This window comes from Bombina bombina, chromosome 2 (genome assembly GCF_027579735.1).
Source record: "Bombina bombina isolate aBomBom1 chromosome 2, aBomBom1.pri, whole genome shotgun sequence".
NCBI lineage: Eukaryota > Metazoa > Chordata > Amphibia > Anura > Bombinatoridae > Bombina > Bombina bombina.
Window position 1 is genome coordinate 362,702,346 of NC_069500.1, and position 12,969 is coordinate 362,715,314.

The 12,969-nt window shown below is 37.8% G+C and overlaps 1 protein-coding gene across 2 annotated transcripts in view; it reads left to right on the forward strand.

The window, feature by feature from the left end:
- HIP1R (huntingtin interacting protein 1 related) overlaps positions 1-12,969 on the forward strand; it is a 533,463-nt gene that overhangs the window by 316,422 nt on the left and 204,072 nt on the right. For both annotated transcript variants that reach the window (XM_053701777.1, XM_053701776.1), the window contains 4 exons: positions 6,868-6,984; positions 7,603-7,704; positions 9,033-9,227; positions 9,338-9,485. In XM_053701777.1, coding sequence (XP_053557752.1) covers positions 6,868-6,984; positions 7,603-7,704; positions 9,033-9,227; positions 9,338-9,485 — 562 coding nt within the window. The remainder of the gene's footprint in view (positions 1-6,867; positions 6,985-7,602; positions 7,705-9,032; positions 9,228-9,337; positions 9,486-12,969) is intronic.

The following is a 12,969-nucleotide window of genomic DNA, read 5'->3' on the forward strand; positions in this document are numbered from 1 at the left end:
AAATGCCCTGAGATAAGAGGTGGCCTACAAGGGCTTAGAAATTAGCATTTGAGCCTACCTAGGTTTAGCTTTGATGATAAAAGTAAATTGGAACGTTGTTTAAAATTGCACACTGTCTGAATCTTGAAAGTTGAATTTTGACTAGATTGTCCAATTAATTTACCTTTTTGAAGACATCCTGTGCATTTGTTGTCTGGGCTGGCTCTTCCGTTTGATGATGGAGAAATACTGTTCAAGACTGCTGCTGACAAGATCATAATCTTGCTGCAGTGCAACACGCCTTATTGTATTTTTCTTTTAAGGCTGCAGTGCTGTTAAATAAATCATAGTCAAATAGTTTGCACTCTGGTGTCTACTGTTAATAAGAGCAGTTCTGCAGCTATCCACAAATAAAAAGCCCTTTTAAATGTGCAACATATTGGAGTTTGGTTTTATCTGGCAAGGAGTTGATACAGTTTTGAAATACAAGTTCAATATGTTGCTTGCCGTCATTAATCAATCAATCTGTCTAACCTTGGTATGGCTTGCCTAAGTACCAATGTATTATGGTGCAGTAGTGTACCTGTGCTGTTCGACAAGGATAAGTCTTGCATAATCCATTTTCCTCACAAGGCCGTTAAAGGGACACTAAAACCAATTTTTTTTTATTTCATGATTCAGAGAGAGTATGCAATTTTAAGCAACTTTCTAATTTACTTTTATTATCAGTTTGCCTTCATTTATTGCTATCTTTATTTGAAAAAGCAGGAATGTAAGCTTAAGAGCCAGCCCATTTTTGGTTCAGCACCTGGGTAGCGCTTGCTGATTGGTAGTTAAATATAACAAACCAATCAACAAGCTCTACCCAGGTGCTGAACCAAAAATGTATAAAAGGAGTAAATTACAAAATTGCTTAAAATTGCATGCATTATCTGAATCATGAAAGAAAAAAAATTGGGTTAAGTGTCCCTTTAATGATTGAACAGGAATGTTGAAAATATAAGACCACAATATTGAGAAACAATTTTTTTAGCATTTAACTAACAATTTGTGTTGTTTAGCTATGTCAGAAACAGACTACATATCATTTTCTTGAATGCTTTTGGCATGACAACTGATTTTCTCTGACATCGCAGTAACTGCTAGAGAAAACTGCTAATATCCCTCAATAAATGTATGTAACTTCGAAAGAAACCTCCAGATATCAGAATCTGTCAGTTTAAAGGGACAGTCAAGTCCAAAATATTCTTTCATGATTCAAATAGGGCATATAATTTTAAACAACTTTCCAATTTACTTTTATCACAAATGTTGCTTTGTTCTTTTGGTATTCTTAGTTGAAAGCTAAACCTAGGAGGTTCATATGCTAATTTCTTAGCCCTTGAAGGCTGCCTCTAATCTGAATGCATTTTGACAGTTTTTCACCACTAGAGGGCATTAGTTCATGTGTCATACAGATAACATTGAGCTCACACACGTGAAGTTACTTAGGAGTCAGCACTGATTGGCTAAAATGCAAGTCTGTCAAAAGAACTAAAATAAGGGGGCAGTTTACAGAGGCATAGATACAAGGTAATGACAGAGGTAAAACGTGTATTTATTAGAACTGTATTGGTTATGCAAAACTGGGGAATAGGTAATAAAGGGATTATCTATCTTTCTTTCATGTAATTAGCAAGAGTCCATGAGCTAGTGACGTATGGGATATGCATTCCTACCAGGAGGGGCAAAGTTTCCCAAACCTCAAAATGCCTATAAATACACCCCTCACCACACCCACAATTCAGTTTTACAAACTTTGCCTCCCATGGAGATGGTGAAGAAAGTTTGTGCTAGATTCTACGTTGATATGCGCTTCGCAGCAGGTTGAAGCCCGGTTTTCCTCTCAGAGTGCAGTGAATGTCAGAGGGATGTGAAGAGAGTATTGCCTATTTGAATACAATGGTCTTCCTCTAGGGGATCTATTTCATAGGTTCTCTGTTATTGGTCGTAGAGATTTCTTCTCCTACCTCCCTTTTCAGATCGACGATATACTCTTATATACCATTACCTCTACTGATTCTCGTTTCAGTACTGGTTTGGCTATCTACTATATGTAGATGAGTGTCCTGGGGTAAGTAAGTCTTATTTTTTGTGACACTCTAAGCTATGGTTGGGCACTTTATATGTAAAGTTCTAAATATATGTGTTTAAACTTATATTTGCCATGATTCAGGTTAATCAGTATTCCTTCATTCAGACTGTCGGTTTCATTATTTGGGATAATGCATATGAATATATATTTTTTCTTACCTTGAAAATTTTCAATTGACTATTTTTCCCTGCAGGCTGTTAGGCTCGCGGGGGCAGAAAATGCTTCATTTTATTGCGCCATTTTTGGCGCAAACTTTTTTGGTGCAAAATTTGGTCATTTCCGGCACCGTAGCTGACGCCGGAAGTTGTTCCTAGTTACGTCATTTTTTTGACGCATGAGTATTCAGACGTTTTATTGCGCCAAAAAATGTGGGCGTCTGTTTCGGCGTCAGAAGATGTGGCGTCATACCTGGCGCCAAAAGATATGGGCGTTGTACTTAGCGCCAATAATGTGGGCGTCTCACATTATTTAAGTCCCATATTTTTGCTGCTTCTGTTTGCTAGAGGCTTGTTTGTTTTGCATTTTTCTCCCATTCCTGAAACTGTCATTTAAGGAATTTGATAATTTTGCTTTATATGTTGTTGTTTTTTCTATTATATATTGCAAGATATTTCACATACTGTTCCTGAATCAGAAAATGCTAACGGATTCCTGTTGACTGATATCAGTCTTACCAAAGCTAAGTTCATTTATTTTAATGTTATGAATGTTTATCTTTAGCTATGGTTTGTAATAAGTTATCATGATAAACGTTTACATGCAGAATCTATTAGTATTTATGCTTCATATATTGCTATTCTTTTTACATCTTATGTACAAGATATACTTAGAAATTTATAAGAATATTTTTCTGATTCTATGTTAAAGGCTTTGTCTGACATCCTGCCTTCTAATAAAAATTTTAGGTCTTTTTCAAACTTCTTTTTTAATTATTGAAGTTTCAAATGACTAACAACATACTGATTTATCCTTCTCTGATGATGTTTTTTCTCATTCAGAATTTTCTTCATCAGATATTGACACTAACAAATCTACTTTTTTATTTTTATTAGAGTAAATTTGTTCTTTGTTAAAAAGGTGTTGATTATTTTGGATATTGAGGTAACTAGTTCTTTTTCAAGACTAGCTAACATTTTATTTCCGCTTATTATTCTTCTATGTTTTCAGAAGTTTTTTTCCAGTTCCTGATACTAGGGAATGGAATAGGCTGAGAATTGTCTTTTATTCCTTCTTCAAGGTTTTTAAATTATTTTCTTTGCCGGCAGTTAGTTTTCAGTTTTGAAGATTCCCCAAATTAATGGGGCTATCTCTACTCCTGCTAAATATGCTATTGTTTCTATAGCAAAATAGTATTTGTTTTTTTCCTTCAGATGGTTGTATCTTATTTAAGGAAAATTATTTATTTCAGGTACTTTTCTTGGTCACCCATTGGGGTTCAAGCGCTGTTCTGACCTGGAGTTTTCTGGGGTATTTATTCCAGTTCCATTTTTAAGAAATGGGTTTTGGGGTTTTATTCAAAACTAAACATTGTTCTAAAGATAGAAAATCTTTTTGAATTGTCATATAAGTATACCATCTTTTAGAATGGTGTTTATATGGTCTATTTTGCCTTTTTTGGTCAATGATGCATTATTTGTTTACAATAGATACAATAGATGCATATCTTCTGTTTTCATTTCAGATTATTTTCTGAGATTCTCTTTTTTGACAAGCATTACCAATTTGTTGCTTTTCCTTCTGGTCTAGCGACAGTTCTAAGAATCTTTTCAAGGTTCTCAGTTCTCCTTATTTGGACAGTCTCGTGGTACTGGCTCAGTCTTATCGTTCTGCGGAATCTCATACAATTTAACTTTGTTGTTTCTTCAAGTCATGGTTAGAGGATCTTTTTGTCAAAAGCTCCTTGATTCCTCTCACACAAGGGTCACCTTTTTTTTTAGGTTTCCAGATAGATTGTGTCAATGTCTTTGTCTCTAACAGACAAGTGACAATTTATTGGGTTCCGTTTGTCGGAATCTTCAGTCTCTATTATTTCCTTCAGTTGCTATATATGCATGGAAGTTTTAGGTCTCATGGCTGCAGCATTGGATTCGATTATCTTTGCTCATTTTCATAGGAAACCTTTCCAGTTTTTTTATGCTGAATAATGGTGCAGGGATTCTAGGATATCACTTTTTATATCTTTGAATTCTAATGTTTAACTATCTTTGATCGGTGGTTAAGTTCATCATCATTTAGTTCTACGGGTCTCTTCAGTTCTTTCAACCTAGACCATGATCTTTATAGATGCAAGTCTTTCAGGTTGGGAGGCTTTCTGAGGATCTCTGTCAGCACAAGGGGTTTGGAAATCTCAGGAGGCGAGATTACCACTCAACATTTTGGAACTCCGTGCGATTTTCAGAGCTCTTCAGTTCTGGCCTCTTCTGAAGAGAGAATCGTTTATTTTCAGACAGACAATGTCACAACTGTGGCGTATGTCAATCATCAAGGGGGGACTCACAGTCCTCAGGCTATGAAGAAGTATCTCGGATACTTGTATGGGCGGAATCCAGCTCCTGTCTAATTTCTGTGGTTCATATCCCAGGTATAGACAATTGGGAAGCGGATTATCTCAGTCGCCAGATGTTATATCCGGGCGAATGGTCTCTTCATCCAGAGGTATTTCTTCAGATTGTTCAAATCTGGGGACTTCCAGAAATAGATCTGATGGCCTCTCATCTAAACAAGAAACTTCCCAGGTATCTGTCCAGATCCAGGGATTCTCAGGCGGAAGCAGTGGACGCGTTGTCGCTTCCTTGGAATTATCATTCTGCTTATATTTTTCCGCCTCTAGTTCTTCTTCCAAAAGTGATTTTCGAAATCCTAATGGAGCGGTCATTTGTACTGCTGGTGGCTCCAGCATGGCCTCACAGGTTTTGGTATGCGGATCTCGTTCGGATGGCCAATTGCCAACCTTGGACACTTCCGTTAAGGCCAGACCTTCTGTCTCAAGGCCCATTTTTCCATCAGGATTTAATTCTTAGTCATAGAGGTTTTTCTGACTCAGTAATTAATACTATGTTACAGGCTCGTAAATTTGTGTCTAGGAAGATCTATTACCGAGTCTGGAAGATTTTCATTTCTTGGTGTTCTTCACATAAATTCTCTTGGCATTCTTTTAGAATTCCTAGAATTTTACTATTTCTTCAAGATGGTTTGGATAAGGGTTTGTCTGCAAGTTCCTTGAAGGACAAATCTCTGCTCTTTCTGTTCTTTTTCACAGAAATATTGTTAATCATCCTGATATTCATTGCTTTGTACAGGCTTTGGTTCATATCAAGCCTGTCATTAAGTCAATCTCTCCTCCTTGGAGTCTGAATTTGGTGCTGAGGGCTTTACAGGCTCCTCCGTTTGAACCTTTGCATTCTCTGGACATTAAATTACTTTCTTGGAAAGTATTGTTCCTTTTGGCTATCTCTTCTCCTAGAAGAGTTTGAGTTATCTGCTCTTTCTTGTGAATCTCCTTTTCTGATTTTTCATCAGGATAAGGCAGTGTTACGGACTTCATTTAAATTTCTTCCTAAGGTTGTGAATTCTAACGACATTAGTAGAGAAATTGTTGTCCCTTCTTTGTGTCCAAATCCTAAGAATTCTCTAGAGAGGTCTTTGCATTCTTTGGATATAGTTAGAGTTTTGAAATATTATGTTGAAACTTCTAAAGTTTTCAGAACGACTTCTAGTCTATTTGTTATCTTTTCTGGTTCTAGGAAAGGTCAGAAGGCTTCTGCCTTTTCTTTGGCGTCCTGGTTTAAATCTTTGATTCATCATGCTTATGTGGAATCGGGTAAAACCCCGCCTCAGAGGATTACAGCTCATTCTACTAGGTCAGTTTCTACTTCCTGGGCTTTTAGGAATGAAGCTTCTGTTGATCAGATTTGCAAAGCAGCAATTTGGTCTTCTTTGCTTATTTTTACTAAATTCTACCATTTTGATGTGTTTTCTTCTTTTGAAGCAGTTTTTGGTAGAAAAGTACTTCAGGCAGCTGTTTCAGTTTGATTCTTCTGCTTATGATTTCATTTTTTTTTTTCTTTATAAGATTAAAACTTTTTGATTTGGGTTGTGGATTATTTTTTCAGCGGAATTGGCTGTCTTTATCCCTCCCTCTCTAGTGACTCTTGCGTGGAAGTTCCACATCTTGGGTATCTGCTATCCCATACGTCACTAGCTCATGGACTCTTGCTAATTACATGAAAGAAAACATAATTTATGTAAGAACTTAGCTGATAAATTCATTTCTTTCATATTAGCAAGAGTCCATGAGGCCCACCCTTTTTGTGGTGGTTATGATTTTTTTGTATAAAGCACAATTATTCCAATTCCTTATTTTTGATGCTTTCGCTCCTTTCTTATCGCCCCACTTCTTGGCTGTTCGTTAAACTGAATTGTGGGTGTGGTGAGGGGTGTATTTATAGGCATTTTGAGGTTTGGGAAACTTTGCCCCTCCTTGTAGGAATGTATATCCCATACGTCACTAGCTCATGGACTCTTGCTAATATGAAAGAAATTAATTTATCAGGTAAGGTCTTACATAAATTATGTTTTTTAAACAACAAAAATTATTGTGTTGACTGTCCCTTTAAGTTAAAAAATGCAGGAATATATCTTAGGGGTTTTAAAGCAAATATGTGTCTTTTTTCTACTTTAACATTAGAAAACGTAACATTTTAGGTAAGAAATTAAAGTGATATATTTACTCTTCATCTTTTCATTTGCTGCAGAATGCTGACACTGCAAAGCAGCTAACAGTATCACAGCAGAATCAGGAAGAGGTGGCTCGTATTAAAGAACAGCTCGCATTTCAGATGGATCAAGTGAAGCGTGAATCGGAAATGAAGGTTAATGCAATAGCATGAGTTGTTTTACTGTCATGTTTTGTTAGACACTGACGTTTTTTAGAAAGCTAATATATTTTTAGTCTAATCTGTTCTCAAATAAAAAAAATAAAAAAAAGAAGTAATACTTCCCTGCTTTAATACAGAGCACAATGTTCTTGAGATTTCTGATTGTATTGTTCTGGCTTTAAAGGAACATGAACAATGCTGTTTCCTAGGAAGTATTTTCTACAGTTTGTAATCAAAAGTGTCTGAATATGCAAGCAATACCTGTAAGAGTGTGTCCCCTGTCAATTAATTTAGCACTATTTTAATAAAAGTTTAGCACTTGCAGAATCAGTTATTCTAACATATATGATTGATGGCAAACATGATTCCTCACTAATTGACATAAACTACCAGCAGAGTTTTAGCAAATACGCATTTAACACACAAACACAATATTTTTGTAATATTATAATTCAGTGTTTTTTTTTTTATTTAGAAATAAAATAAATGCTTATTTTGAATTGATTTTCTGTGTCACTTGTGTCAATAATGTAAATCTATACCATGTTTAGAATATGCTTATAAATTAGCACTTCAAACTTACTAAAATGACCTTTTTATTGCAATATTTAGTTGGAAGACCAGATGTTTCAGGTTGAACAACTGAAAGGAGAAATAGAAGCCAGGAACCAAGAATTGGCACAAGTTCAGCAGTCTCTTACGCATTTTGAACAGGTACATTAGAGACAGTTATTTTGGTATTCTAGGAAATTGGTTTCCCCATTCTTTGAATATGGATATATGCTATAATGCAAAATCCACCACACATACACTTACTATGAGTGAGAGCCAGACTTCCTTTGTGTGTTTGTTAATTTGTTTTGTAATTTTTTCTATGGGCTTTGCACCCAGACGGGATAAATGCCTGGTTCTCTGGCGAATGTGCGGCTACCTGTGCACCCAGGGCTGTGAACTTTGCAGGGTCATAGGATGTGTACCCGGTCCAGTTTGAGACTTTAGTCCATCTCCCAGCTTGGGAGAATTTTTTTTAGTAACATCTCAGTCTTGTATGGTGATTTATCATTTCACTGATCACATAGTGTACACAGAATTGGTTAAGTACCTGGTACAGTTCCGGATCCATCTGTTGGAAGTGAGCTAGCTGGGGAGCTCTTGAATGCCCAGACTGTTGTAATTGCACTTTGAGATAAGTGTGTTTTATTTTGTGAGTATACTTCATTAGGGGGGCCCATTTATGAGGGGACTTGACACAAAATATATTGTTATTGGGGCACCTTCCTCTCTTCTTTGTTGAAAAACAAATACTTGTATTTATTTTGTACACTATGTATAAATGTGTATCTTGATAACTACAGCATGATCTACAGTGCTGTGCAATGTGATGTCAAATTAGAAAACCATTTACAAATGTCTGTTCTTCAGGCATGCTGACACTTTTATAAAGATAATTACTAGTATGTATACGCTTGTATTAGCACATGTGTATTTTACTTGCCTTTTGTTGGTTTAAGAATAGGCTTTCATGTTTTTAACGTAATCACCTAGTGCTATATGCTTAAAGGGACATTATACACTAGATTTTTCTTTGCATAAAGTGTTTTGTAGATTATCCATTTATATAGCCCATACAGGTGTTTGTTGTTGTTGTTTTTTAGAAATGTTTAGTTTTGCTTATTTTTAAATAACATTGTGCTGATTTTCAGACTCCTAACCAAGGCCAAACGTTTTAGAAGTATATAGTTGTCTACCTACTCCAGCTTGCTCCTGTTTGTGCAAAGGGGCTTTTCATATGCAGGGCAGGGTCTGCTCTTTTTGCTTTCCAGACCATTTCACTGGGTGTCCAAGACTAACCTTTCCAACAGTGCTAAACTGGGAGCTTCAAAGTACATTTTTAAAAGGTTTTATACTGGATTTTTATATCAGTATCTGTGCATAGTCTTCTTTATAGTAGTTTCTATTACATGCAGTTATATGAAAATTGGTGTATACTGTCCCTTTAAGGTTTTAAGCCCAGTTGTTGAATTATATTTTTTTATTTCCAGTCTGAATCGCAGCTTAATTCACAATTGGCATCATTGGAAGCTGAGAAAAATTCCCTGCAGAGCTTGTTGACTAGCAAGGAGACAGAGCTTTTGTCTGTCCAAAATGTGGCCAATGACACAGAAGCTTTATTCAATCAAGAGCAAGAGAAAAAAGCAGGTGAAATAAGGGACCTGCATGACAAACTCGACAAAAAGGTAAAGAGATCTCATTGTTTGAATACCTTATTAATGTGATATATATTTGTAGGATTTAGTGCATTTTATTATTATTTTATTTATTATATATTTATATTTTTTCCTTTAAGATTGCAGATGAGCAAAAGCTTCACCAGAAGATGCTTCAAGACCAGTTTAACATTATTCAAGAAACTGTGAAAGAGGCAGAACATATTATTCAAGATGCAGTTGCAAAACTTGATGATCCTCTACACATAGGCTGCACAAGTTCACCTGGTGAGTTTTGCAAAGCACTCTGATACTAACCCCTTCCAACATACAGAACTAAGAATCTAAGGAGTGACATATCTAAGGAGTGACAAACACAAGATGCATTTCAAAAGAGTGACATAAATATTACTGTAACAAATAAGTGACATGTCAAAGGAGTGATAATCAGTGAAATACAATGTAGAGATGCATAGATTTTTTCTCTTGTTAAGTGTATCCAGTCCACGGATCATCCATTACTTGTGGGATATTCTCCTTCCCAACAGGAAGTTGCAAGAGGATCACCCACAGCAGAGCTGCTATATAGCTCCTCCCCTCACTTCCATATCCAGTCATTCTCTTGCAACTCTCAACAAAGATGGACGTAGTAAGAGGAGAGTGGTGTATTATAGTTAGTTTTTTAACTTCAATCAAAAGTTTATTTTTAAATGGTACCGGAGTGTACTGTTTCATCTCAGGCAGCATTAGAAGAAGAATCTGCCTGTGATTTCTATGATCTTAGCAGAAGTAACTAAGATCCACTGCCGTTCTCACATATTCTGAGGAGGGAGGTAACTTCAGAGGGGGAATGGCGTGCAGGTTTTCCTGCAATAAGGTATGTGCAGTTAACATATTTCTAGGGATGGAATTTGCTAGAAAAATGCTGCTGATACCGGATTAATGTAAGTTAAGCCTTAAATGCAGTGATAGCTACTGGTATCTGGCTTATTAACAGAGATACATACTCTTATAAAAGTGCAATATAAAACGTTTGCTGGCATGTTTAATCGTTTTTATATATGCTTGGTGATAAAACTTATTGGGGCCTAGTTTTTTCCACATGGCTGGCTTGATTTTTGCCTAGAAACAGTTTCCTGAGGCTTTCCACTGTTGTAATATGAGTGGGAAGGGCCTATTTTAGTGCTTTTCTGTGCAGATAAAAATACTGACAGAGACATTCAGCTTCCCTCTGCATGATACAGGACATCTCTGAAGGGCTCAAAAGGCTTCAAAGTCGTGTTTGAGGAGGGTAACAACCACAGTAGACTGTGGCAGTTGTTGTGACTGTGTTTAAAAAACGTTTTTGTCATTTATTATTCCGTTTTTGTTATTAAGGGGTTAATCATCCATTTGCAAGTGGGTGCAATGCTCTGCTGACTTGTTACATACACTGTAAAAAATTTGTTAGTGTAACTGCCTTTTTTCACTGTTATTTCAAATTTTGTCAAAATTTGTTTCTATTAAAGGCACAGTAACGTTTTTTATATTGCTTGTTAACTTGCTTTAAAGTGTTTTCCAAGCTTGCTAGTCTCATTGCTAGTCTGTACAAACATGTCTGAAACAGAGGATACTTGTTCATTATGTTTAAAAGCCATGGTGGAGCCCCATAGGAGAATGTGTACTAAATGTATTGATTTCACCTTAAACAGTAAAGATCAGTCTTTATCTATAAAAGAATTGTCACCAGAGGGGTCTGTCGAGGGGGTAGTTATGTCGACTAACTCTCCCCACGTGTCGGACCCTTCGCCTCCCGCTCAAGGGAGCACGCTAATATGGCGCCAAGTACATCAGGGACGCCCATAGCGATTACTTTGCAGGACATGGCTGCAATCATGAATAATACCCTGTCAGAGGTATTATCCAGATTGCCTGAATTGAGAGGCAAGCGCGATAGCTCTGGGGTTAGACGAGATACAGAGCGCGTAGATGCTGTAAGAGCCATGTCTGATACTGCGTCACAATATGCAGAACCTGAGGACGGAGAGCTTCAGTCTGTGGGTGACGTCTCTGATTCGGGGAGACCTGATTCAGAGATTTCTCATTTTAAATTTAAGCTTGAGAACCTCCGTGTATTGCTTGGGGAGGTATTAGCTGCTCTGAATGACTGACTGTGACACAATTGCAGTGCCAGAGAAATTGTGTAGGCTGGATAAATACTATGCAGTGCCGGTGAGTACTGATGTTTTTCCAATACCGAAAAGGCTTACAGAAATTATTAGTAAGGAGTGGGATAGGCCCGGTGTGCCCTTTTCCCCACCTCCTATATTTAGAAAAATGTTTCCAATAGATGCCACTACACAGGACTTATGGCAGACTGTCCCTAAGGTGGAGGGAGCAGTTTCTACTTTAGCAAAGCGTACCACTATCCCGGTTGAGAACAGTTGTGCTTTTTCAGATCCAATGCATAAAAAATTAGAGGGTTACCTTAAGAAAATGTTTATTCAACAAGGTTTTATTTTACAGCCCCTTGCATGCATTGCGCCTGTCACTGCTGCGGCGGCATTCTGGTTTGAGGCCCTGGAAGAGGCCATCCATACAGCTCCATTGACTGAAATTGTTGACAAGCTTAGAACTCTTAAGCTAGCTAACTCATTTGTTTCTGATGCCATTGTTCATTTGACTAAACTAACGGCTAAGAATTCCGGATTCGCCATCCAGGCGCGTAGGGCGCTATGGCTCAAATCCTGGTCAGCTGATGTGACTTCAAAGTCTAAATTACTCAACATTCATTTCAAGGGGCAGACCTTATTCGGGCCTGGTTTGAAAGAAATTATTGCTGACATTACTGAAGGTAAGGGTCATACCCTTCCTCAGGGCAGGGCCAAATCAAAGGCCAAACAGTCTAATTTTCGTGCCTTTCGAAATTTCAAGGCAGGTGCAGCATCAACTTCCTCTGCTTCAAAACAAGAGGGAACTTTTGCTCAATCCAAGCAGGCCTGGAAACCTAACCAGTCCTGGAACAAGGGCAAGCAGGCCAGAAAGCCTGCTGCTGCCTCTAAGACAGCATGAAGGAGCGGCCCCCTATCCGACAACGGATCTAGTAGGGGGCAGACTCTCTCTCTTCGCCCAGGCGTGGGCAAGAGATGTTCAGGATCCCTGGGTGTTGGAGATCATATCTCAGGGATATCTTCTGGACTTCAAAGCTTCTCCTCCACAAGGGAGATTTCACCTTTCAATATTATCTGCAAACCAGATAAAGAAAGAGGCATTCCTAAGCTGCGTACAAGATCTCCTTGTAATGGGAGTGATCCATCCAGTTCCGCGGACAGAACAAGGACAGGGGTTTTATTCAATTCTGTTTGTGGTTCCCAAAAAAGAGGGAACCTTCAGACCAATTTTGGATTTAAAGATCCTAAACAAATTCCTCAGAGTTCCGTCATTCAAGATGGAAACTATTCGAACCATTTTACCCATGATCCAAGAGGGTCAGTACATGACCACAGTGGAGTTAAAGGATGCCTACCTTCACATTCCGATTCACAAGAATCATCATCAGTTCCTGAGGTTTGCCTTTCTAGACAGGCATTACCAATTTGTAGCTCTTCCATTCGGGTTGGCTACAGCCCCAAGAATTTTTACAAAGGTTCTGGGCTCACTTCTGGCGGTCCTAAGACCCCGAGGCATAGCGGTGGCTCCTTACCTGGACGACATCCTGATACAGGCGTCAAGCTTCCAAATTGCATGGGTGGAAAGTGACCGAAGAAAAGAGTTCTCTATCTCCTCTCACAAG